The sequence below is a fragment of the Dermatophagoides farinae genome, chromosome 3 (assembly GCF_024713945.1).
Source record: "Dermatophagoides farinae isolate YC_2012a chromosome 3, ASM2471394v1, whole genome shotgun sequence".
NCBI lineage: Eukaryota > Metazoa > Arthropoda > Arachnida > Sarcoptiformes > Pyroglyphidae > Dermatophagoides > Dermatophagoides farinae.
Genome location: NC_134679.1, coordinates 2,280,136 through 2,307,316, shown reverse-complemented (window position 1 = coordinate 2,307,316; position 27,181 = coordinate 2,280,136). Strand labels below are relative to the sequence as shown.

The window sequence follows — 27,181 nt, the reverse complement described above, 5'->3', positions numbered from 1 at the left end:
ACGAGGAGAATAGGGAAATTTTTTTTTTGTTTTTTTTTTCAACACAAAAATTGAATCAACCAAAGAGTGAATTTTTGATACATTTCTTAATTCTGATTCTGATCGAAACACGACACACACATACACTGTGGAACTATTTTTTTTTATTTTATTTTGAGATGGATGGTTGAATTTCATTCAATCGTTTTTTTTTCATCATTCAATAATTCATTCTGTTTCTTTCAATCACTCAATTTGTGTGCGTGTGTGTGTGTGTGTGGACTGGTGAATTTGTGTTTTTTTTTCATTGAAAAAAAATTCCGCCTCTTTTTTCTCTGGTATTCTCTTGATTCTAAATTTTTGGTTGAATGAATGAATGAATGTTTGGATGGATGGATGGCTGGATGAATGGATAGATGGATGTGAATCAATGCATGAAAGAAGAAGCCAATTGACTACGACAAGCAAAATAATAATAATAAATACCATTGCTATTCAAAAATTTGCAATACACAGTCAGTCAGTCAGTCAGTCAAATTCAAAGTTACTAGTTACAGTTATAGCCGAGTCAAGTCGTCTGTATGTAACTTTAATAATATCATAGAATATATCAAGAAAACATGAATGAAAGAACCATACTGACTTGATGTATTAGAATAACAGGGTAGGAAGAAAAAAAAACTGGTCCCAATTGGAACACTAACAACAGCAACAACAACAAGAACAAAAAAAAAAGAAAACGAACAAATGAACGTCATCCATATAAGGGACAATGTCATTCATTGAAAACAATTGAGAAAGATGAGAGAGAGAGAAAGAGAAAAAAATGATTCCCATGAAAGTTTCAATAATAATAATAACAGAATGGTGAAAAAAAATACATAGAGAATCGCGTTCAAGAAAAAATTCTATAGTTTTTTTTTCATTTCATATTTGTTAAAAAATAAAATGAAAAATAAATAAATAAAAATTTATTATAATTCCATGATTTTGAATTGAATCAAAACAACACCAACATTCAACATAGGATGATTGAATGAGTGAAAATAAAAAAAAGTTCAATGGATATAAGGATTTTATTTTTCATTCCTGACAACAACAACAAAAAAAAACGAATCAAATTGGCAGCAACAATTTTTGTAGCATCGGTAAATAAACAAAGAAGATAGAATCAGCGTCAATCAAGAATTAAATTGGTGAATGGAGAAACAAAAAAAAATGAAATCATTCATTCATGAATCGCATGTTTCTGATGATGAATTCTTCAACTTATTTTGTATGAATTTTCTATGGTTCTGGTTGTCATTATAATTTTATCTGGGTTTTATGAAAAAAAATCCACAAAAAAACGCACACACACACACGGAAATGGATACCATCACCATCACTACGAAACTTGAGATGAACAAGAGATTCCGTAATAATGATGTCATGATTCATAACAAATTATGAAAATCAAACATTGTTACCGGTAAAATGAAGAAAAAAATAAACAAAACAGATTTCAAAAAACAAACATACCTGCTGTGTTGAGCAATAAACAACAAGTCGGTAATGACAACATTGTAATCATCAAAAAAATCATCATAAAAACAATGAAGAATGAATTTAATGGAAATTTTCGTAAATTTAAATTGTATAATGATAATAATGAAAAAATTGATGACAATATTGATGATGAGCATGATGAAAAAGAATAAGCAGCTATCGATAAATCATCATCATTATTGATGATTAATTTTCGATCACGATGATGATGATGGTGATGGTGAGAATGTGACCAATTTGATCGTTGTTGTTTCATTTTTGTCATCATCAGTATATCTGTATTTTGGACAACCATTTGAGCAGAATTATTGGCCATTTTGATGAATTAAAAAAAAAATTTCAATTTTCGTGTAGAATGATTTCTCTCTTCTCTTCATCATTTAATTTGGGTTTTGTTTCAATTTAATTTTCCATTTTTTTTATTTCTTTCTTTGTTTAAGACTTAATTCATTCGATACAGATATATATAAGATCCATCCATCTATCCATATATCAAATCATCTGTTTCCTGGTTTAATGTTTGTTTCACTGTTTTCTTTTTGGATAAGCAAACAAACAAATAAATAAACTTTATGAAATAAATGAAACATTCATCAACGGAAAGAAGAAAATGAACTGAATCAATGAAATCTTCATGTTGTTGTTGTTTCAAACAAGAAATACAAGCACTGAACGAACAAAAAAAAATAACGAAACATGATCAAAAACAAGCAAACAAATAAGGGCAAAGTTTGACATGATAAAAATTCTGTCTTCATCTTCATCATGATGAATTTTTCAAAATATCATCATCATAGCTGTAACGTAGTTGCAGTAGTGGTAGTGTTGAAATCACTGATGTAAAGAATAAGAATCACGATAATGATGATGGACTTTGGTCATACACACACACACACAAAATTCATAAAATCCAAATGATAATAGGTCGAATAATGATGGAAAAATAGATAGATAGTTATTTTAATGTCAAAATGTCACACATACATTCGAAAAAAACAGAGAAAATTCACAGAATGTAACGGTTCATTTAAAAAATTCAAAAGCCACAATCATCAACTACAACTAAGCAAGAGAACTACACACAATCAGAAAACTAAATCACGAAAAAAAGTTGTTGTTGTTGTTGTGGTTTTCACTAAAGGGATGGATCACAAATCAAATGCACAAAAGATAAATGAATCCACCATTTCGTCGATCTGATAATGGAATCCTGGTTGAGAGTGAAACAAAAAGAATAAAAACGATATATAAAAACATCGTTATTTAGAATTAGAAAATTAGAATTACAAGTGTTTTTATTATTGTTGTTGTTGTTGTTGTTGTTCATGAAAAGTCATTTTGTTGTTAATGTTTGAAAATTAATTTTCAAGTATAAAATTTGTATTATAAGTAATAATTTTTGTTTTGTGTTTGTTGCTTACTTGCCATTCTTTTTTTTCAAGTATTTTTTTTTGTTTCGAAAATCATCGGTCCATTTTGTTGGAAAGGCAGTAAATTTCATCGGAAATTATTTTCGTTTCTGTTGTTTACACGAAGTTTAGAGCTGTTTTTGTTTCAATTGAGTGATACGTGTGTGTCTGTGTGTGAATGAATCCGTTAATCGATTCGTATCGGTTGAATGATCATTGATTGTAAATACACACTTGAACAAAATACTGAACGATGCATGGACATGCTAACATTAATGATGCTGATGATGATCAACACACACACACACACACAAACCAAAGACGAATATTATTTCGGATATAACTTACAATATTGAATTGATACAATCATCCTTCAATACACACACACACAAACACTTTAACTACAAACTAATTTTATCAAAATTATCCTTATCATCGGCGAAAAAAAAAATTCAGTCATCACTGTTGATATAAAAATGGAGATAAATGTTGAAATGAAAATCGAAAAAAATCCAAACAGCAAAAATAACGGCAATGACAACAGTAATCACATCATCCGAACAGGGACCAAAAAAAAAAAAAAAAAAAAATCTTCCCGTCTGTTGCTGTTGGAAGACACTCATACACACACATACAACAGTCGGTTGATCGGTCCGAAAAATGGCCGTATACGGTTGATCCGCTCTGACGGTTGACTGAAACACAACTGAACTATGGATACTTGTGTGTTTGTGTTTGACGACTAAATGAAAATGGAATCCATACGATGATCGAGATTCGATTCCATATATTTGGTTGATTTTTTTTTTATATTTCGCCAGCGCAGTTCTGCGCGCACAGCTTATATATGCCTTGAATCATTGGCCGTGATGGATACGATCCAACAAAAAAAAAACCAAACCACGCACCCACCGAAACAAGCAGATCCGAATACCAGAGTTTGTTTTCATTTCATTCTGGTGTGTGGTAGACGTTTACAACAATGAAACCAATGATGAGATTCCAAAATCAAAATGTTTAGCCCTCTTTTATTATTATGATTGTCATTATAAAATTGAATTGCATACAATTCTAGTTGGATCAATGCACTATTTTAATAATAATAATGGTACCCAGATCTGCAGATAAGATATTTTATTGCTTCGCGTATTACCTTTCATCATTATAACGCACACACACACTGAATGGTGATATTGATTTCACTAGGATTTGGCATTCATCAGCCCTTGCGTGTCTTGTGTATATGTTTTTCCCATATAATCATTGTTATTCTCGCGCGACTAGATTTTCCCATTATTTTTATTATTACTATTCACAGGGATAAATCCATTTCATTTTTACTTCATTTTTTTAATGGTATATGGAAACCTGGGTGAGCTTACCCGATTGATGACATTGGACGATACCAAAAATGATATTATAGCCCAACCAGTTACAGAGTAACGTAAACCAAAACTCACATATGGTGTCGCATGTCATGTGGCACCATGTGATGCGGTGATAATTTTTTTTTTTTGCAAATTTAATCACAGAATTGTCATCTTTTTCTTCGATACAATGGCTGACAATAGAAATGATTGAACACGCACACACTTCGATGAATCAACTCAAACAGATCGATCCAAATTAATTAATTTCAAGATTCTAAATGAATGACGCAACAGGAAACAAATCAATTTTTTGTAATGAATACGAAAAAAATTTATTTTGAAAAAAGCAATGGTAACAAAAAAAACAACAACAATGTGTATGTGTGCCATCTATCGAGATGATTTTGATGATGATGATGATGTCAAAATTTCGGATTTTTGTTTCATTTCTTTGGTTTACGTACAAATGATAGAAATATACGTTCCAATGATGTCTGACAAATGGAATAATCTTCAATCATTAATAAATCTTTTGATCGTTCAATACTGCCAAATAATTGACTTAATTTGATTTGATTCGTCTGAATTTTGTATACAATCATATTATTATGAACACTGTCGATGAAACATTCAAGAAATTTCGAACGCATAAATCGATCCAATTTCCTTATGGATTTTTCTATGACTGGATTTTTCAATTTTATATGAACAATATAACCGGCACCATATTTTTGTTTCAAATGCATTGGACTTCCCAGACAGGTAATACGACCATGTACCATAATTATTAAACGATTACATAGTGCTTCACATTCTTCCATTGAATGTGATGTCAATACCAATGAAGAACCGGCTTCACGAACCAAATGTATTGCATTCCATAGACAACGTCGTGATACTGGATCAACACCGGTAGTTGGTTCATCAAGAAATGCAATCAATGGATTGCCAACAATCGACTATTGAAAATCAAAAATAAAAACAACGAAAATTAGATTATTATTTAAAACGTATGGATGTAAAAATTCACTTACAATTGCAAAACTAAGTTTTCGTTTAGTTCCACCACTGTATCCACTAACTTGTTGATCGATATGTTTTTGAAAGAATAACAGTTTACTCAATGCATCAATTTGTTCATCGATAATATTTTCGTTAATTCCACGAATTCTTGAAATAATTTTCAATGTTTCCCGACCGGTTAGATGATCGATAAGACCATCAAATTGTGGACAATAACCAATGTCACGGTAAATGAGTCGAATATCTTTTTTAACACTGTTTCCATTAACAAGAATATCGCCACTATTCATGTCGACGCTTCCAGTTATCATTTTGAACATTGTTGTTTTTCCAGCACCATTTTCACCCAACACACCAAAACATTCGCCACGTTTAACGCCAAAACTTATATTACGTACAGCTTTGAATTTGCCATAATTTTTACAAACATTTTGTACAATCATTGAATCGGATCGATTTAATGAGAAAAGATTGCATCGTTTTAGTCGATTATTTTCGGCTTCAACATCGCTTTCTTCGGATATTATTTCGTTTAATTGATTTTTCTTATTATCATTTATTGATGGTGATAATTTCAACCAGATTTGATGTAGCCATTTTCCTTCTAATATGGCCAATATACACCAATAAACGGTTCCTTGAATAGCCATAGCAACCAAATAGGAACCGATTCCTGGTTTAATAAATGAGAAAAAATTCTCTTCAAAATTCCAGCATGAATTGCCACATATTTCTTTACAACACATTCTAATTAATCCTATATTCAAAGTTTCATCGTGACAAAGTTCTTGAATATTCAATGTTTGTTGATATATTGTAACATTAGACAGACAAGTATTTAATGCCATTGCATTCGATGATAAATCATATGATCCTATGCCCATAATATGAATAGGTAAAATGGCCGAAAAAATATAATCAAGTATTTCGCTTAATTTTCTAAGATCCAATGAAGGTAATGTAAGAATCAATACGACCAAAAGTGTTGATGTTCCCACTATTAGTATATATAATGCAAGACGAACATAAGCGGTTGCTGAATTTCGGAAAAACAATGAACAAATATAAACCACTGGCAATGCTGCAAAACCATGTGTAGCAAATATAAGAAACAGGCGACCTTGTTGTCTCCATTCTCTATAGCTGGTCACATCTAGCCAATAAATTATGGCACATAACATTGATGATGAAATCAGATAAATAATGTAATCAATAATGAAATTACTAGTCCAATATTGAAACATATTCAATCCACTAATCTGTTGAATGTGTTTAAAATTCGTTGATTGTTCTTTCACCAGGAATATAATAAAACTGGCCACCAGAAAAGCAACGGAAAATTGAATATTATTCGATACTTGTATCTGTTGAGACATATCGAATCCAACGGCCTGTAAATTATCAAACTGTTTACGTGGAAATGGATGATTCCAGATTCTTAATTGAAATTTTTCACCAATTAAATATTTGATTATTGTTTCATCAATATAAGAAATAGAAATGGCACTAGAATGATATGCTTGATTATTAAACATGGCTATAATTTTCATTCCATTTTTATCCATTCCAAATATGGCCGAAATTATATAATACATGTTGAAACGATCTTCATGTTTTGCACCATAGTTGGCCAGATATTCAATAGCATAATCACTGAGTTGATCGGTTTTGTTTACTTTTTCTGGAAATTGAATTTTTGAAATTGAAAGAAAAAATATTTTTATAAAAAAAAATCAAATCATTCATCATGCAAATATTTACCATCGATAATGGTGGCCGTATGGGCATTTCGTATGATATTTTGATACAAATTGGATAGTGAATTTATTTGTTGATTTTCATCATGAAATACTGTGGCTTCAATTTTATGAAATGAATCAATATTTAGCAATAATTGTGGTGAATTTATGGTTCGTTCAGACTGATTTCGATTGACAACGATACTAAGGCCCAATAACAAGGCGGGTAAAATGAATTGTGCAAACAATGTGAATAGATTACGATAAGTGAACAAAATCTTTTTGACAAATAAACTATAATAAACTTGTATTTGATGATGGAAACCTTGATTCAATTTCAATGAATTATGTTTAATTTTTTCAATCACTGATGATTCATTGCCAAATTTATCACCAAAATGTTGTGTATTTTTTTCATAAAAACTATTTATTTGTTCAGTGCCTTGTTGAGCAAAATCACCCACACGTAAGAATACTTCTTCAAGTGTTGTCATTGAAATTCCAAAATTTACAATACCAAGTTGTGTCATATTTTGTTCAATATTTGCAAATAATGATTCAAATTTATATGCTTCATTTTCAGGCAAACTAAATGTCACTTCACGTCCTACAGAAGTTAATATTTTGGCATGATGAACATGTGATCGAATTAAATCGGTCAAACGTTTCACATCGATTTGTTCTTCTTTAACAACGAAATTTAATAAATAACCGAGGCCATAATTCTTTTTCAATTCAATGGATGATCCAAAACATTTTAATTGACCTTGTTCCATGATGGCAATCTTATCACCAAGTACATCAGCTTCTTCCATGAAATGTGTCGATAACAATATAACACGATCTTTTTTCTCTTTGATCAATAGATCCCAAATGAATCGACGAGCTGAAACATCCATACCGGATGTTGCTTCATCCAATAAAACAATTTTCGAATCACCTATCAATGCTATGCCTACGGAAAGTTTTCGTTTCATTCCACCCGATAACGTTTGTGCTTGATTATGACGTTTGTCAACAAAATCCAACATTTTGATTATTTTATCAATATGATCGTTGATTTTTGAATCATTAACATTTTTTAGTTTACAATAAAACCACAGATGTTCTTCAACCGTTAAATGATTGAATAGCACATCAAATTGTGGACAAACTCCAAGACTTTTTCGTATTTCATCAAAATCATTTTCTGTATCACTGCCATCGATATAGATTGATCCAGAACTTGGTGGTATTAAACCACAAAGGATCGACATGAGCGTCGTTTTTCCAGCACCATTATGGCCAAGCAATACGGTGATTTCATTTGATTTCATCATCAGATTAAAATTCTGTAATGCTTTAATTTTGCCATGATTATAGGATTTTGTTAGACCACACAATTCAATGCCACGTTTATTTTGGCTAAAATGTTTATCCTGCATTTCAGTATCATTTGAAGGTGATCGATTTTTTTGATTTTGATTCAAACCAATATGAAGGCTGTAAGAAATAGTACCATTTTCTTGGTATACCATATCTACCGGGAAAAACATTACTGATATATAATGCTAAAATCAGATAGATTATCGAATCTATGGCAAACATCATCAAGATGTCCTGGAATGTCACACTATCATCCAATGTTGCTGGTTCGGCTAGATTGGACCATTGTAAGCCAGCATGTTCACTTTCCCAAATCGATATAAACATACAACCCAAGGCCATATTTGTATTGAAGAGCAAGCTAATTAATATTTTGGCCACTCGAGATAGTTGCCTATTAAAAGAAATCAATAGCAATCAAATGAGAAAATTTTCATCTTCAAGATAAAACTTAACTGATAATTTAGACTGACGCTTAGATATGGTATGAACGATAGAAAATAAATTGTACCGGCACCTATTCCGGCTATGTTTGCCTTTTTTGGTGTTGAAAAAAATGTAAATTCAAAAAAAAATTAAATTGATTTGTTTTCCCCATAAAAAAAACAATCACTACTTACATTTGTGAAAAATGTACTCAGTAAAAAACAAAATAAAATCGATGATATCATGTAGGCCATGAAAAAAATAAATATAAGGATTGGATTACTATTACTGATGATACCATGATCCGGTTGAAATGATATACAAAACAAAATTGTAATGAATATTATACTGATACTATTCCAAAGAATTGAATCAAAAAACCATGATGACCAATACATCCAATCTTTTAGGCTCATCATTTTCATTGCTTCTTTCAATCGAAGTTCTTTTTCCAAAACAATATTTTTCACAAGATTAACATTTGGATAAATGAAACTGATCATCATGATAATTGGAAACATGAATTGAAGTGAAAACATAAATTGATCATTATTGTATGGTGGATATGGAAATCGTAGAATATTGTAAGAATGAACATTATCGAAAAATTCTAAAGTTGCATTCGGATTCTGTTGATAAGCATATGCACGACTGATAAAATGTTGAATAAATAAAAATCCACTTTTATAATAATCAGGTGGACCTCCATCATCAGAATTTTCAGACCTAGGGCCTGGTTTTTGAAACATTGGAAAATTTTTTAACGTTTGCCACGTAAATTCATTCACTTGTGAGAATTCAAAGGTACTGCTTAATTTTCTCGGTGCAAACGAAAAACGGAGCTTAAAATCCAACGAATCATCCGTCAAAGAATTGAACCAAATACCACATCGTATCGAATCCGAATCTTTCTGAACATAATAATCGACCATTTCCTCTTCTGTTTCAAAATTCAGAACTTTGAAGCATTGTGTGTGTGTTTAAAAGAATTTCCATATTATTTAATGTTAATGATAATGATTAAATAAAAAAAATTCAACGCTTACCTTTTATGCCTTTTGTGAGTTTTGTAAATATATCCATTAATTCAATTGTTCTGTTTGTTTTTGGACCAAACAGAATCATTTTACTGTTGAATTCATAGATACTAGATAAGCCTTCAATTTCTCGTTGCTGAAAAACAGTAGCATTGGTAACACGATCAAATGATGTTATCGTACGAACAACAACCAAAATGATTGTAAACAAACAAGGTACAGCTAATTCGAACAATAGAATCCATGGATGACGGATACGAAGTTTATAATTTTTCCAAAACAAAAGCCAGAATCGATTTAAGCCAAACATTTTAATTTTTCAATTTTGTTTGTATTTTGTTTGACTGATCATCGATTAAGGGTTGATGTGATGTATTTCATCGGCAGAAACAGCTTAAGATTCCATCCACAAACAATGGAAGGTATTTATGGGTCGCAATCAATCAGTGCCAATTGATAAAAAAAAGTAAAAACTTGTCATCTACGCTTAACATGAATGATCGCGGTTAGTTTTTTTTTGAAAAAGCACTCAATGATTTTTGAACTAATAATAATTATTTTATTTTTTATCATTTAAAATCATTGTGATTGTAACCAAGGAAAGGACAATTATAATGTCTATATATGTAAATAATGATTAAATCAATCGGATTAGATTAACAATTATTTTAATGATGATGATTGGAATAGAGCATATTTTTGCAAAAAATCATTACAAATAAACGAGGGTAGACATTTTAATGCTTTCTGGTATAGATTAGTTGATTTGACTATATCACCCATATCATACATTGCATATTTGATATAATCAATCCATATTTGTGCATCATCATTACCGAAATAATGTATTAGATCTTCATATACATTGGCATATGATTGTTGTCGTTGTTGTTGTTGATCATCTTCTTCATTTAATGAATGTTTTTCAATTTCGATCATTTTTAGAAAAAAATTCTTACATATAGGTGATACGGATTTATTTTTTTCATAATAAGCACGTGTACGATTGATGCCCATTAGATGATAATTGATGGCAAGAATTTTTGGTTTAAAATATTCAGACATTTTACGTGGACAATGATTCAGTATTTGATTGTTGAAATCATTAATAATTTTTAAAATTTTCTGTGCCTGTAATTTATTTTTCAATGACCAATCAATGTATAATTCCCAGAAATCCATGCCTATACTAGCATTGTTTTGGTCAAAATGAGTAAATTTTTTCATAAGACAATCATCAAAATATTTTTGTACAATTTTTTGATTTTCTGAAGGAAATTTAGCCATAAAACTACCAATGAATAGATGTAGACTTAAATCATTGGGCCATCTTTCGGCACTATCCAATAATAAATGTTGAAGTCTTTGCATCGCTAATTGATTACTACGAAAACAGGTATAATAGAATCGAACCCATTGTTGAAATATTTTCATTGTGATTTTATCAACATTCCATAATGTTTCTAATAGATGTAGAATTTCAGACGCTTGATCCGTAGTATTGTTGTTATAATTTTCTAATAAATCTTTAAATCTTTGCCATCAAATGGATTATATTTTTCATGGGAAAAAATTAGACAAAATAAAAGATAAATAATAGAAAAACAATGTCCGATAAATGAGGATTTTGCTTACCTAAACTCGAGATAAAACTCCCACATCAAGGCTGTATCGAATCGTATGCATGCTTTTTCAAATATTTCTACCGTTTCAATGATGGCATTTTTTTTGATTGCCAATTTTTCATCATCATTTTCAGCCATATTTCCACGTAGTTTTTGTTTATATTCTTCATATTTATTCATGGCCATAAGATTCCAGAATTCTTCACGATTATCAAATCTAATTTTAAGATCATCTATAATGGATTGTTTAACCTCTTTGGTTGTTTCATAATCAAATCGATTGCAAATGTCGATAAAATTGGCTGCAAAATCGAACTGATCATTACGATTGATTGCATGCCTATAAACAATTAATGCTAATTTTCCATTCCAGATATTATCTTTTGATTGTTTATCACTCCATTCTGTAGTCGATCTACGATAAAATTATATTGTAAAAAAATGGGATTATTAAAATGAAAAATAATGTACTTTATAATTTGTACTTACTTTTCATCGGAAAACTTTAAAAACAATTTAAATCTTTTACGAATTTTGGCACAATATAATAGTTCAAATTTAAAATATTCAAGCCATATCACTTTGGATTCTGGATGGAATGAAATTGCTTTCAACATGATCTTACGAGCTGTTTGTGATGATGCCTTTTCTTCGAATTCAAATTTAGCATATTGAATCCATAACCATGGTTTATTATGAATCTGTAACATACGGAAATAAATGATCGACACAAGATCGTACATCTTTTGATTTTTCACAAAATCTACATATGATAACCATATTGATATATCCGATTTGAATTTATTGATGGTGAATTCAAATAATTTTTTTATATGTTCAATAAAGCTATATTCAATTTCATATCTATCAACTTCGACTTCAAGTTTATCGCAACGTACACGAATCAATTTCAATAGGCTTTCTTCATAGGCAAGATATTGTAGAAAATCATCTTTGTTTTTATTCACTTTACGAAGACGATATTCAAATTCTCGACGTTTGCCTAGAATGGTTTTGATTTCCGATGATTTGAATAGATGATATTTTTCCAATACAGCTAGTTCAAGTATTGATGTTTCAAAAACTTGTTGAACAATTTCAGCCATTTCAAAATATTTTGCACATTCAAAACATACACACACACACACACCAAGAAAGATTAAACCTATTGACCCAGAATATAAACAACAACAATTCAACAAGAATCTATCTATTTTTCCAATGCTGCATGCAGTCATTTGGAACACGTGTGCGCGCATCAATTGAACTCAAGTATTCTTGGTTAACCATCCATAGAGTACATGTTTGGATATACATTATTTTTTTTTATCATGAAGAATTCAAATTCAATTATAAATTTTAAAAAATTAAGATTATTTAATTAATGTTATCGAGGAAGCAAATACAATATATTCATATTATATGAGAATCAATGAGTGTATGTGTGTGTGTATGTTCAAACAGTCAATCTGGCACATTATCTTTTACAAGATCAAATCAAGTATTTGATTCGAAGTAAATTGTTCCAATTATTCGTTGGTTTAATTTTAGTGATGTTGAAAATGGAAATGCAAAATTCATGATTCAGTTAGTAATGAAATGATGAACAAATATAAGTAGACAAAGAAATGAATCAAATGGAATACCATTCGTATGAATGATATTTTAATGTGAGTCTTGAGATTACCTCGTACATGTATCTCGGATGGATCATAGAAACACATACTGCTTCGTGGAAGAGATATATAAAAGCTAAATGATTGATTGGATAAATCGAAATTAAGAAATTTGTTAATATTTGGATATGATATATCAGAAAAAAAGAACTCAAAATTCTTACTTGTAGATGAGATAGAATAACATGGCTAAATTGATGGCTAATAGAAACCAACGACTTGTCAATAGAATTAGACAGATATTTGTTCCATGAGCTATTAGTTCCGGTATGATCCACTGTCAATCAATCAATCAATCGATCAACAAATTAAAATCAGATTTGATTCAATTTTACATTAAAATTACCTTGTTCAATCTATCACAACATTGTATTGGATTTAGATAATCACAATCCAGATCGCTCAATGTGATTAGCTAAAAATTTTTCAAAAAAAACAAATGAAAAATACATATAGAATGATTATAATCGGATAATAATTTTAAATGATCATCATCATCATTATTATTAATTATGAAAATAGCCATTATATATAATCAAACGTTATGAATGTTTTTCAATTTCATACGAAAAGCTTACTATGTAGATTGAAAGAAAAAGTAGAGCGCCAGTATCAAGCAAAGCAAAACCAAATAATGTTACGTTAATGGCCATGATTTTTTTTCTTTATTGAAAATTTTGGAGATTGATGATTTAAAAAAATAATGCTTGATAACGCTTCAAAACGTTTGGTAGCGATGTACTCGCTTTGATGATGAATGTTTAATCGTTTACCTGAAAGTCGAAAAACAACTATTTATAATCAAATTAAGGAAAAGAAAATGAGAAATGAATTCTGACGAAAAATCGAATGATGATCAATTTTGACGTTTATTGCCAATTCTTTTGTAAAAAAAAAAAAAATGTCAACAACAAAAACTGAACTAGTCTTGTCTGCAAACTTATTAATCCAAAATCGGAGAATTTTCTGCCATCTATTGACAAGTATTTGCTTATTCCATTGGAATTGGCCATGTGTTCCATTTTTATTTCAGCATTCACACGAGAGAATTTTAATCGATAATAAAATGCCTCGAAATAAAGAAAAAATCCGGATAAAAACTTCGTGTAAGTATTTTTTTCTCAGTCATATTGTTTCGATATAAATTTATCATCATAAATTTATTTGTAGCTCGTAAAATCAGACAATTTTCTAAAAAGCGTCTATCACGAAAACAATGTCGAATGCTAAGACTTCATCGACATCATCAAAATCCCCAATCATCTCAAGAATTTAATGTTGAAGAAAGCATAGTTGACTCACCGGTAAATACTGAAGGCTTGATCGTTTATCCTACGGCTACACCTCATGTTCGATATATATTGGTAACCGATTTGCAATCATCATATGAATTACAATCCGATCTTTGTGGTCATTTATCGTTGGTACCATTTACTAAATGGGCCATTTTTTGTGAAGGATATCAGGCCAAAGCTGGTGAAACTCTAACTATTTCCACATGTTTCAGGCATCGAATATTTATTCGTTTTACAGATTATCGAGATTTTAACGAAAATCAAAAAAATAATTTAATCAATCTTGATGAATTTGACTTTCTCGAACAACATCTTCCAGGAGTTTTAATTGGCGATTATGTTCTTTTGAAATTCGAATCGATCCCAAAGTCAATGGCTAAATATAGACTTGTCCTTGAATATCTATCTAAATCATCCAATGAAAAAGCTAGACAAATTTGTCGAAAAAAATTGTCGACCATGAGCGACAAAGATCATATGAATATTTTATCAAAAATATCCAACATCGATTTTGAACAATGTACATTGCATATCCTAAAAATTTTTCATACTCTTAAAATTAGTAACGACGATGTGATTCTAGTGTATGGTCAAGCTAATTGTGGTAAAACATCCTTGCTACATTATCTTATAAATCAATATTTAAATAATAGAAATCAGCCTGTTGCTTACCTGGAATGTGATCCTGGACAACCGGAATTCGCTCCATGTGGAATACTTAGCTTAGTTGAGATTAATGGAAAAATATCCAACGCCTTGGGATATAAATTTTTATTCAACGAAAATCATGTACTAAATGATGATGAAAGAATTAAATCAAAAATATTTGGAACAATTACACCATCTGGCAATACTTTTGAATATATTTCTTTGATCTCTCAACTTTATCAATCATATCGGCAAATGAATGTAAAGAAAAAACGACCATTATTCATCAATACGATGGGTTGGATTGAAGAACTTGGCCTGGAATTATTGACGAATATCATTTCTATAGTACGGCCAACTCATATAATTCGAATCGAAAATGATTCTCCATCGTTATCCGTTTCAGATTCATCCATGATAAACATCCAAAATCGAAAAGAATTAGAACGAATATTTAAATTGAACTTGAATGTCGACAGTGATTTTCAAGATTTAATACAATTAGTAGATATGAAAAATTCCATTGGCCATCAATTATGGATCACATTGTTTCCTTTTATTTCAAATTTTAAACCTACTATATTCAGTGTTTCATATTTACGACGTGAAATCAATCAACTTTTATATCTATGTTCAAATTTATGGCCACAAATTTCATTCAAACCATTTTATTCAATACAACCAATTCAGATTCGTATGGAGAATCTTTATATTCATTTCACAAACTATCCAGCTATGGTGCCTAAATCTATTTACATTCTTTTGAATGTTTCCTGGGTATTTCTAGGAAGTCTAGATCCTAATGAAATGAATGAAAATATGAACTGTATTGAGATATCATCCATTATGCAGCAAGAATTGCCATCAATTAATAATCAAAATAATGGAAATATGATAATAAAAAATTCAGACAGACAAACGTCGTCGTCGTCGTCGTCGATGGACAAAAACATCAAACTATTACATCAATTGCCAAAAAGTGCTAAATGTTTTGGTTGTGGTATAATACGAAATGTTGATCCAGTTCATTCATCCATCTTTGTAACAATATCATCCATACATCATTTTGGCAACATATTCAATGCGGAAAAAAATAAGATTAATTTTTTAGTTATACCGAATTTAATTCCAATTCCATCCGGTTTATTGGTTGAACAATTTTTATATCAAGATTCATGTCATATACCATTTGTATATATTCGTAGCTAGCTATCATTATTTTTTTTTTTTGTTTGTTTGATAATAATATTGTTCTATCTACTTGAAACAAAGAAAATGGAAAAAAATCATCATTAATAAACAAAATCTCATTTACCTTTTTCAGGGAAAAAAAGTGAAACCATTTTCCTTATTCTATTTTTCTTTTTCTTATTTTTTTGATTAATCTTGTTTCTATGTTTTTATTCAGTCTCGTTTCTTAATACCAAATCGACTATATTTTTAAGAAAAATAATGGAATTTTGTGTGTTTGTATGTTTTTGTGTGGAAGGTGTGTTTATCGCAAGCATCGTAAAAAAATGAAGATGCTTAGATAGTTGTTGTTGAGAACTGGATTCATATTTCGAAATCCAGAATATTGTAAATATGGACCATACCCAATGTGTGTGTGTGTGTGTGTGTATGATGTGAGAGCCATCAGCTCAAATAACCAACAACAAACAATAATCACCATAGATACAAAAACACACATACACACACACAAACACACACACACACACACACACAGACATTTTAAACATTGTCATCATATTCTGGTTTCTGGTTTTTCTGGTTATAAATTCTGAGTCGTCATGTTTGTAACGTTTGTCAATGGTTGTGATGGTGGCGGTGGTATCCAAATTGGTGGCCTACACACAATGTGGATTTTTCTTGCTCTTTTCGTTTGTAAATATTTTTTAACCGAACTGTATCGTTGTTGGTCGGTTAGTCGATTGATCTATCTGTCTGTTCCTGTTTGATGTCTAATGTTTGTATTCAAGTTTTTTCTTTTCTTTTTTTTATCCCGTTTTGTGTGCATATATATGTATGTGTCTGTTTTTTCTCTCTAAAACTCGGTTATTTTACTTAAATCATTGCCGTTACATTCCGGAAAAAATTATATATATCCCGTTCTAGTCTTCATGTATTACCGATTAAACATCATCATCAGGATCTATAGATTCTAAGATTGTCATGCGCTATAATCATCATCTGAATAATATTTGTTTGTGATGTTCCGTGATAGTAAAAAAAAAGTTGGTCGAACGGTTATTTTGGTTACCGTTCGTTCGTTTATTTTGTTTGTGAGTTCGAGATTTTATTTATTTATTTTTTTTTTCGTTCCTATATACTCTTCATTTATTTCTGTGTTTATTGTATACAATTATGTTTTATATATATATAGATAGATAGATAAAGATGATTACGGCGCCATGAAACTTGTGTGTGTTTGTGTATTTGCTCAACAATGGAAAATGGTGCCATCATTTCATCATTAGCCAAGTTTTTTTTTCTTCCACTTTTTTTCCTTGCTACTACTTATAATGTTTCATATATTCACTTTCTCTGGTGAAGAATATTCTCGGTCGAATCGTATGATGATCACAAAATGTTGAATATAATACGAATATAACGAAATCAACTTTTCAACCATATTCACCAGAATCACATTGAGAAAAAAAGAAGAATCATTTTTGTTCATAGCTGTTGTTTTTCTGGGCCATCGATGAATAAATTGTTTAAAGTGTGTGTGTGTGTGTGTGTGTGTGTGGTCGGTTTCTGGTTTGATATCAGAATGTGAATTACGCCGTTAGGTTTAGGCCTAAATTCATTTATTCGATCCATCCGCATGATTACGTCAAAATTATTTCAAAGATTCCGGTATAGGGGTAGTGGTGTAAGTGTGCGTATTTGTTTTATATTTGTGATCATAATCATCATCATCATCATCACCACCACCACCATTATAATCATCGATTCCTTCTGATCATTGGTGAACAAAAAAAAAAAAAAATTTTCTTCTTTTTTAAATTCTTTTTCACTATACATGCATTTGTCTTACTGTTGTCGTTGATTCTTATTCATTCAAACGTAATTAATGCGCCTGTTCCAGAAATTTCGTTTCTCAAAACATTTCTTTAATGCAGAAATTTTGTGATAACACAATATTCTATATATTTATTATATTCATCGTTGACGCTAGTCTTTATAAAAATTTTACTCAATCATCATCATTATGGTCCAGTCAACCAGTTAGCCAAATAATGAAAAAATTGATCCGATGTAATATATAACCACCGTTTACATTATTATTACTATACATATCGTCGTCGTTCGAGAGTCCAACAATACTACAAATGACAACAATCACTCATCATGATGAATGCAACTGATGAATTAGAATGAAGCAAGTGGCCAATCATATTTGGCTATCAACAAAAAAAATAATGATCGATTCACATTCATATTGATAAATCTGTACAGAATTTCGGATTTACAAACTCCCATAACAATTCTAGTCGAATAATTCATATATATAATATTCAACTCATCATTCTTATTGTTCAATCAAATCGAAATCAAGCCTTTTTCATACATTGTCCCGAATGAATGAATTGTACGTGAAACTTTCATACATACAATCTTAATATGATGAAATGCATTTATTACAGAATTTTTTTTTTCATTATTCTTATTCTCTAGGGCTGTTTGGAGCAAATCAAACTTTTTCATTCAGAAAAAAAAAAAATTCCACGATTCCAAAATTCAATAATGAATTTTTAAATTCAAATTCATTTCCACAAATTAATTGCCAAACACATCGATTGAATTTTAGAATGATCAACTGGAACAAACATAGACACACGCCTACGATTGAATGAAAAATTTTCATTCAAACATTTGCCAATGTTTATCAGTTTGTTTTATATAACTTACGGTTATTTCAATATAAATTCAAGATTATTTGCTTCTGCTACTACTTCATGATATCGTGTTGAAACGAAAAAAAACCGACAAAAGATAATTGGTAAATAAATACGTGGCCACAACATTATCGCATTATAAAATAAATATAAATGTGTGTGTGTTTGTGTGCGGGTGTTGTGATAAAAAATCAGTTATATTTTTTTCAGGCTAACAAAAGACTAATGTTTGCCTAAATTCAGTGAAAAAAAAACAAAATCATCTAATGATTGCCTGCTGCCTTGTTTTTCATTCATAGAATCTCTCTGTTGTTATTGTTGTTGTTGTTGTTGTTGTCGTTGTTTTGAAATCGTTTTCATTTTTCACAAGAATATTCTGGATTACGAAAATTGAAATCAGATTTTTTTTGCATCAAGTATTTTTGCACACATTATTGTTTTGATTTTGTGAGATAGAATGATGCACGAAATGAATCGGCGACCAATTCAGCCATATAGTTAACATCATCAAAAACTAAACAGCACATGTTGTCGATTTCGACAAATTGACGAATATCAAAAAGAATCGTTTGAATTTTGAAGAATCGTTGTTTTTTTTGTTTGTTGTTGGCTGCCAACTGTCTTTATTTGTTTGTGTTTGTGTGTGTGTGTGTTTATTCTGTTTTCATCGTGTGTGTGCTTGTGTTTGTGTTTGTGTTTAAAGTTTTTGTTTGAATGATCTCAATTTTTTTCAAATTTTGATGATTATTTATTTATTTAAATTCAATCTTATTTCGAATCTTATTATTTGAAACATTGAATTCAATATATATATTTTTTTTTGTATTTGATACTCATTCATTCATCGTTATTGATCATCATTCAAATGAATTCTATTTGAAATTAGAGAATGGTAAATTCTGACAATCATTCCATTAGGAATTGACGGATTTATCAAATTCCTATTTTAAAAATCATCAGCATTAAAAATGGATGCCAATCACCAACAACAACAGCAGCAGCAGCAGCAGCAGCAACAACAGCAACAACAACAACAGCAACATCAATCTTTATTATCACCTGGACACGTGGTCAAAGAACGATGGCGTGTTATACGACGTATTGGTGGTGGTGGTTTTGGCGAAATATTCGAATGTTTAGATCTACAAACGAATCAACATGTCGCACTAAAAGTAGAATCTACACGACAACAAAAACAGGTTTGTTCAAATTTCTTTTTCCGTTTCATTGATTGTTGTCATCAACAACAACAACAACCAACGACATAGAATTAACGGATTGATAACGAGATTGATTAATATATTTGCTCTCATAACTTAGATTTAGATTTAGAATTTTTTTTTTGTTATGATAAAACATTATCAGATAGTTATCTGTTATTTTCTTTCAACCATTTTTCAAATTATCATTCAGATTCTCGGAATGACAACCATCGAAACAAACAAACAAAAAGGATCATGTTGCTTTAATCATTTTTTTTCACTGTGTTTCGAAGACAACGTCAATGTTTCACTTACCTATGTATGGGAAATAAGATACATGTCAATGATAAGAATAACTTTAATTCAAAAAATAATGGTGTAGTTGTTTGTCAGTGTTTTTTCTCTTGTTTTTGTTGTTATTTGATGATTTCAACATTTAAAAAAAAATTCAGAATTCTTGTTAGCTAACTAAAATTGATGGTAATATATGATCATATCATCATCGTCATCATCATCATCATTATCAACACCATGTGAGAATTTATTGAGAATTGAAATTTTTTTATTTTAAGACAATTTGTTTGTTTTCCATTTGTTCTGCACAAATATCGTCATCATTTAGATTTCTATATAAATGAATGAATGAGTACATTATATTCTTGATGTGTTTGTGATAAACATATTCTTGGCTTTAAAAAAAAATTTTTTTTTCAAGTTCTTTTGATATAGTAGGATTCTATTGATAGATTTTGTTGTTGTTATTTTTTTTGTTTGTGAGTAAGTAAAAGAAATGGGAACCCCAACAAATGAAAAATTTTTTTTTTTTAGAAAATGATTACATTTGATGACAACAACGTTTACAACAACAACAAAATATTCTGATTAAAAAAAAACATGTTGATTGGTTGTTGTTGTTGTTGTTGTTGGTTGATGACATAGATTGTAATATAATTATTTGACATAATAATAGGTACTCAAAATGGAAGTGGCTGTACTGAAAAAATTACAAAATACATCGGCCAATGTATGCCGATTTATTGGTTGCGGACGTAATGAACGTTTCAATTATTGTGTGATGTCAATGTTGGGTAAAAATTTGGCCGAATTAAGACGTTCAGTGGTACAAATCAATCAGAAACCGGCATTTAGTCTTTCAACTGCATTACGATTATGTCAACAGATATTACAATCAATACAGGCTATACATTCAATTGGATTTCTTCATCGTGATAGTGAGTATTATTTTCACTTGTATTATTACATAATTTCGATCAAACAAAAAAAAAAATGATTAATTATTTTATTTTTTTTCACTAAATTAATTTTCATAAATATTAAAACAACCAACAACAAAAAAAAAATCAATTTCAAACCTAACCCAATTTACACATATACAGTTAAACCTTCAAATTTTGCAATGGGACGTAGTGAAACTAATTCCAAAAAAGTATACATGCTTGATTTTGGTCTCGCCCGTCAATATGTCATATCGAATACGAATGAAGTACGTCCACCCAGAATCGCAGCAGGTAATATGATTGCAAATTTTGCACATTATTTTTTTTTGTGAATCATTTATAAATATCATGATATTTTTGATTGATTGACTGACTGACCGACTAAATTTTGTTTGTTGATGATGATGATTATATCAAGCTCTGGTTGTTTGAGTTGTTTTTTTTACAAACAGAAAAAAAATGAAAGGGAAATTTTTTTTTTGATTCCTCTAGGTTCTGCTGTGTTTGTTCTATGTATATAAAAATTTTTTGTTGTTGTTTCTCATTTCTGGTTTCTTTTTTGTTTTTTCTTTCTTTTTTTTGTTGCTGTTTTTGCTGCATAATTGCATAATATTGCATAAAAAAAATGTATCTGGCGCCCATTTTTCTGGCTTGTCGTTCATAATCCATATTTGTAGGCTTTCGTGGAACAGTGAGATATGCGTAAGTTATTCTCAAATGTTTGACCTCGATTCTTTCCTTTATTCTCATTTTCTTTTTTTATTATTTATTTTTTGTTTCTCTTTTGTTGTTATTTGTTTTTATCCATTTTCCTGTAACAAAAACATTTATTGTTTGTGTATCGCTGTCAAACGTTAATTTTCTATGAATATATGGTGGTGGTTTTCTTGGATGATGACAAAACAACAACGAACAAATCAAATCAAACACAACAAAATATACAAAACATAGGTCCATAAATGCTCATAAAAATAAAGAAATGGGCCGACATGATGATTTATGGTCATTATTCTATGTGCTCATTGAAATGGTCAATGGTTCATTACCTTGGCGTAAAATTAAAGACAAAGATTCTGTTGGTCTAATGAAATCAACATTTGATCATCGTCTACTGTTGAAACATTTACCTCAAGATTTTAAACAATTTTTAGAACATATTGAATCATTGACATATACGGATACACCCAATTATCAACTATTGTGAGTATCGATAGATTATAGCTAATAATATTTCTGATTTAGTTTTTTTTTTGGCTATACAATTATTATGTTAAATTTTTTATGTTATTTTTTTGCAATAAAGAAATTCAATATTTGAACGAAGCATTAAACGACGCAATATCCGACCTGATGATCCTTATGATTGGGAATTGATTAGCCAGAATCGTGACATGAACAATGAGAATGAAATTTCTGTCGGATATTATTCTGACAATAATAATAAAGCAAAAAATAATTTCAATGCAAAAAATACTGAACGTGCAAATGATATAATCAATTTAGCCAATTCATCGAATGTTTTAGCTACAGCCACCGGGAATTATGCCGGAAATCATGTAGCGAATAATAATAATGGCGATGATGGTGTAAACAATAAATCATTGACAAATAAAATTAACAATTTAAATATTGGTACAACCATCACCAATAACAAAGATGTTAGTCTAGTCACACAAATGAACGCTTGTGCTGATGATCTTTCATTGAAGCCAAACACTACTGGTGATCTGGATAATAAACGCAACATTACACAGTATTGTGTTTCGTATGTATTATGAATTAATCGAATTGAATTTTAATTAATTAATTTTTCCTTTTAAATTCATCAATCAAATAGTAACATGTGGGAAAAGAGTGTGGCTAATGATGAAAATGAATGTAATGATGATCAAGATGATTGTGATGATCAACCTGTAATCGGTATTGGTACACATAAACCAAATTCATCTTCGTGTGGTGATCCAATACAAAAGCAACCATCTTTATCGAATAATAATAATAATAACAATGATATTGATTTACAACAACAACAACATCCACGATCGATGACATCATCAAACAATAATATCAATCACAATCACCAACAACAGCAACGACTATCGTCAATGTTATATTATGATACGGCTGCAATAGCAACAACAACAACGGCGACTACGACAACAACAAATGGACAGAATAATAACCAAAGATCGCCATTGAATAATCCATTTATCAATACTCATAATCAAGCAATTGCTCAACAATTATCGACTTGCAATAAGTTGATTAATAATAAGATCGTTGATTCTAAACCAAGTGATGTCGTTGCTGATGACGATAGTGATAATAATGATAATAATAATAGAAAATTCATAGCAAACAAAAATGAAAATTCTACCAATCGTTTGCCTTATCATCATCATCATCATCATCACCATCAACAACAACAATCGCAAAATTATTGCAAGAATGGTTTTAATGACGATAATAACGGCTATGTTAATCATCATCATCATCATTTAAATGATGTACATCATTTTAGCGGTGACAATCCAGCTGATTTACAAAATTATTGCCATCCGGCTATATCATCAATAAAACCATCGAATACTTATCCAATTATCAAAGATTTGAATAAATTGCGATCAATGAGTTTACCATCAATGATTGTTGGTCCTGTTGTCGATGATGATGAGGAAGAGGATGATGAAGAAAAACCAAATGAAATTGATGCTAACATGATGGATTATTATAAATCTGATAAAAAATTCGATGATGATGATCATAATGCCGGTAGCGGTGGTGGTGGTGGTGGTTATAGTGCTAATGAAAATTATCATCATTACTACCATCATCATCATCATCAGCAACATATTGGCTATCAACAACATCGGCAAACATCACCGTATACTAATAAAGGACAATATTTTGATGATAGCCAATCAAAACATACTAGTAATAGTAACAATGAAAATACTATCAGTGGTAGACAGCAAAATAATTCGAATAGTCCAAGAAAATTTATTCAAAGACAACGAATCAAAACATTATCTGATAGTAAAGAATCATCAACTTCGACAATATCATCACAAAATCATCATGCTCAAACGAGTAGAAATTCAAGTAGTGAATCTAATAATATTGTTGTTGGTGAAGAGGTTGATTCAAAAAATATAATTTCAGAAGAGGATGACGATGATGATGATGAAGAGCAACAAGAATCATCCGTTCGACAGCTACAACAGATACTTCCACCATCACCACCACCAAGACGAATTTTAGTGAAACCCAATAATGCCATTGTCAAACATATCGTTGATACTAAAAAAGAAAGTGAAGAAGATGTCAAAGATCAAAGTGATGAATCAGAAGAAGGTGACGATGATGATGATGATGATGAAGAAACCAAAGTGAAAGTAGTTTTAAAAGTGAAAAACAACGTTATCATCAATCATCGTCATCATAATCGTGATCATCAACAACATCGAACATCATGGATTGATGGTGAAGAGGTGAATGGAAATATTCCACCCTTATCATCATCATCATCCTCATCGACGAAAAAAATCGAAATGAATACAAACAAATCAAATTGTAATCAAAATCCTTCGTCAATATTGACGTCGATCAAATCCTTATCCATCAACACTACATCATCTAATCAAAACAACATTAGCAATAATTCAATTTGGTCATACACATCAAATGGTAATGTCGTATCACGAGCAAATATTATCATAAGACAACCAAAAAATAATAATAGTCATTTTAATCAATCGCAACAACAAAAGCATGATTGTGATCAACAATTTCATAGTACGAATAATTATCATCATCAAGGAAATAAAAATAAAAATAATGATGATAATAAACAATCTCGATCATCCGGTTCATCTAGTAGCTATTTATACTATTATAAGAGCGATAGTAAGAATTCAAGTATGGCTATCAACAATAACAATATTGGTGATAATGAACAACAAAATGGTAAAATTTCATTGTTAACAAATAGATCATCATCGTCATCATCAACATCATCGTTGAAACATTTATCCAATAATGTCGTTGTTGGTGGTGCTGGTTCCATCAGTTATTCAAGTATTAATAATAATCATCATCAAATTTATAATCAACAAAATGAACGATTATCAACTTCAAGATATGATGATTGTCTAAGCCATCAACAACTATCAAATCGAGATTGTGTTCCGATGTCTCAAGGTGAAAGTAGTAATAGCCATAGTTCGGTGACGTCAAACACGACTAGCTCAACATCTTCCTCTTCATCTTCATCATCATCATCGACCAGTCAAGATTCTTCAAATGTTGATAATAATACTGGTGATATGGCCGGTAATCATGTGCCTGGAGGTGCTAATTGTTTTAAACGAATTCCGTTAACCGGACGTGATAATAATAATGATGATATCATGGTGGATATTAGTGGCAGTCATAATAGTAGTCAGACAACAAATGGATTAGAAACACCATCCGGTACACCACCACCATTAGTCGAAGTGGTTTCAGTACGCCGGAAACGTTTTTTTATTAAATAAAAATGCATAAAAAACCTTTATCCATTCTTCTATGGATGAAGAAAAATTTTTGGCCAAAAAAACAAAAATTTGAATCATTTTTTTTTCCTTCAAAAAAAATTATCCCACAAATACTGTGTCAATATCATACAATCAAAAAATTATCGATTTATCAATCACAAAATAATGATTCAACAACAATATATTAAAATTAGTGAAATTAGAGAAAAATTGTTGTTGAACAAAAAAAATTTCTGTGAAAACTAAGAAAAAACTCCGAAACCAATCCACAAACACACCTAACCATTGAAATTATTTGTGCAAATGTTCATTATGAATCTCCCACAATAACAACAACAACAACAACAATAAAAGAAATTCAAAAAATTCAGCCAAAATAAAAACACGCAAAAATTCTTTATACAAAATTCAAATTCAGAATTTTCTTTTGTTCCAGAAATGAAAATATATATACATTTGTCAACAGAAAGACAAATTTTCTGAATTTGTTTTTTATTGAGTTTCAATTTTTTTTTTTTTTTTTGATCATAGGATTTGCAATTTAAATTTATGTTTATTTTTCTTTTTTTTTCTTCGGTTCCATAATTCTCAATCATCACATACGTAAACATCCAAACATACATATACATACAAATTCATTGTTTGTTATATTCTTGTTTTTTTTTGTCATTTTAATTTCATTTGTTTTTTTTGTACTATATATTATTATATTATATATTATATTGCCATCATCATCCACACTATTATTATCCACTATCATCATTGAAAACAACAGAAAAGAAAAACATTTTCAATTTTATTCATTCACATTAAATTTAATGGCATCATAAAAAAAGACTAATTTTCCATTCATACATTCATTCATTGTTGCATTTTGAATTTGATTACAGTGGGTTCGCGTTTCCGTTACCATCATTTCCGAATCAAATCAAATTTGATAGATTTGTCGATCAAACAAACAAACAAACAAACAGAAAAAATTAAGACGAATCAGCCGTTTTTTAACCAGTGTAAATATCCGTTTGTAAGTCTATGATGATTATGTTAAATGTGTTGATCATATGACATATTGATTATATTTTATCATTATGATGATTGTATCATAAGGCTGCACTTGAACGATATGTTTGTTCTGAGATCAGTTTTTTTTCTATCTTATGTTTA

The 27,181-nt window shown here is 30.0% G+C and overlaps 6 protein-coding genes across 9 annotated transcripts in view; 2 read left to right on the top strand and 4 right to left on the bottom strand.

Moving 5' to 3' along the window:
- LOC124498260 (cell adhesion molecule Dscam1) overlaps positions 1–3,664 on the bottom strand; it is a 64,961-nt gene extending 61,297 nt beyond the window's left edge. For both annotated transcript variants that reach the window (XR_012832100.1, XM_075729076.1), the window contains exons 1-2: positions 2,949–3,664; positions 1,501–2,737 (exon numbers count right to left, since the gene is read on the bottom strand). Coding sequence is in view for 1 of the 2 variants with exons in the window: in XM_075729076.1 (XP_075585191.1) it covers positions 1,501–1,843 (343 nt within the window). In the remaining variant the exon portion in view is untranslated. The remainder of the gene's footprint in view (positions 1–1,500; positions 2,738–2,948) is intronic.
- A 948-nt stretch (positions 3,665–4,612) lies between these two features.
- Positions 4,613–10,487, bottom strand: LOC124498319 (phospholipid-transporting ATPase ABCA3). The gene is given in 7 exon segments (XM_047062060.2): positions 4,613–5,265; positions 5,341–7,010; positions 7,091–8,535; positions 8,537–8,827; positions 8,890–8,969; positions 9,054–9,817; positions 9,906–10,487. Coding segments are annotated over 7 exon segments (5,067 nt in total). The 5' UTR covers positions 10,207–10,487; the 3' UTR covers positions 4,613–4,749.
- On the bottom strand, positions 10,433–12,754 carry LOC124498322 (U3 small nucleolar RNA-associated protein 6 homolog). Its single transcript, XM_047062064.2, has 3 exons — positions 12,011–12,754; positions 11,532–11,936; positions 10,433–11,430 (listed from the first exon to the last, which is right to left on the bottom strand). The coding sequence occupies exons 1-3, from the start codon at positions 12,625–12,627 to the stop codon at positions 10,560–10,562; spliced, it is 1,893 nt and encodes a 630-aa protein (XP_046918020.1). The 5' UTR covers positions 12,628–12,754; the 3' UTR covers positions 10,433–10,559.
- Positions 12,755–12,878: 124 nt separating this feature from the next.
- On the bottom strand, positions 12,879–14,072 carry cnir (cornichon-like protein). Its single transcript, XM_047062065.2, has 4 exons — positions 13,776–14,072; positions 13,544–13,612; positions 13,362–13,474; positions 12,879–13,273 (listed from the first exon to the last, which is right to left on the bottom strand). The coding sequence occupies exons 1-4, from the start codon at positions 13,848–13,850 to the stop codon at positions 13,099–13,101; spliced, it is 432 nt and encodes a 143-aa protein (XP_046918021.1). The 5' UTR covers positions 13,851–14,072; the 3' UTR covers positions 12,879–13,098.
- LOC124498321 (uncharacterized) lies at positions 14,068–16,479 on the top strand. The gene is made up of 2 exons (XM_047062063.2): positions 14,068–14,303; positions 14,368–16,479. The coding sequence occupies exons 1-2, from the start codon at positions 14,099–14,101 to the stop codon at positions 16,347–16,349; spliced, it is 2,187 nt and encodes a 728-aa protein (XP_046918019.2). The 5' UTR covers positions 14,068–14,098; the 3' UTR covers positions 16,350–16,479.
- A 563-nt stretch (positions 16,480–17,042) lies between these two features.
- Positions 17,043–26,852, top strand: Asator (tau-tubulin kinase asator). Of its 3 annotated transcripts, XM_075729072.1 has the most exons (9): positions 17,584–18,735; positions 18,822–19,146; positions 19,929–20,241; positions 21,215–21,476; positions 21,642–21,773; positions 22,160–22,184; positions 22,434–22,682; positions 22,786–23,247; positions 23,320–26,852. In XM_075729072.1, exons 3-9 carry the CDS (start codon positions 20,011–20,013, stop codon positions 26,015–26,017), a joined length of 4,059 nt encoding a protein of 1,352 aa, XP_075585187.1. In that variant the 5' UTR covers positions 17,584–18,735; positions 18,822–19,146; positions 19,929–20,010; the 3' UTR covers positions 26,018–26,852. The 3 variants fall into 3 exon arrangements, with proteins under 3 accessions (XP_046918018.2, XP_075585188.1, XP_075585187.1); XM_047062062.2 differs by lacking the exons at positions 17,584–18,735; positions 18,822–19,146 and adding an exon at positions 17,043–17,106; XM_075729073.1 differs by lacking the exons at positions 17,584–18,735; positions 18,822–19,146 and adding an exon at positions 17,119–17,422.
- The last annotated feature ends 329 nt before the right edge of the window (positions 26,853–27,181 follow it).

Coding starts and splice junctions, on each gene's coding strand:
- LOC124498322 (XM_047062064.2), bottom strand. CDS start 12,627: ATGGCTGAAATTGTTCAACAAGTTTTTGAAACATCAATACTTGAACTA. Junction 11,937..12,010: donor TTAAAGTTTTCCGATGAAAA/GTAAGTACAAAT, acceptor ATTTTATCGTAG/ATCGACTACAGAATGGAGTG. Junction 11,431..11,531: donor GAGTTTTATCTCGAGTTTAG/GTAAGCAAAATC, acceptor TTGATGGCAAAG/ATTTAAAGATTTATTAGAAA.
- cnir (XM_047062065.2), bottom strand. CDS start 13,850: ATGGCCATTAACGTAACATTATTTGGTTTTGCTTTGCTTGATACTGGC. Junction 13,613..13,775: donor TTTTTCTTTCAATCTACATA/GTAAGCTTTTCG, acceptor AAAAATTTTTAG/CTAATCACATTGAGCGATCT. Junction 13,475..13,543: donor GTTGTGATAGATTGAACAAG/GTAATTTTAATG, acceptor ATTGATTGACAG/TGGATCATACCGGAACTAAT.
- LOC124498321 (XM_047062063.2), top strand. CDS start 14,099: ATGTCAACAACAAAAACTGAACTAGTCTTGTCTGCAAACTTATTAATC. Junction 14,304..14,367: donor AATCCGGATAAAAACTTCGT/GTAAGTATTTTT, acceptor ATTTATTTGTAG/CTCGTAAAATCAGACAATTT.
- Asator (XM_047062062.2), top strand. CDS start 20,011: ATGGATGCCAATCACCAACAACAACAGCAGCAGCAGCAGCAGCAGCAA. Junction 21,477..21,641: donor TGGATTTCTTCATCGTGATA/GTGAGTATTATT, acceptor ACACATATACAG/TTAAACCTTCAAATTTTGCA. Junction 21,774..22,159: donor TCCACCCAGAATCGCAGCAG/GTAATATGATTG, acceptor CCATATTTGTAG/GCTTTCGTGGAACAGTGAGA.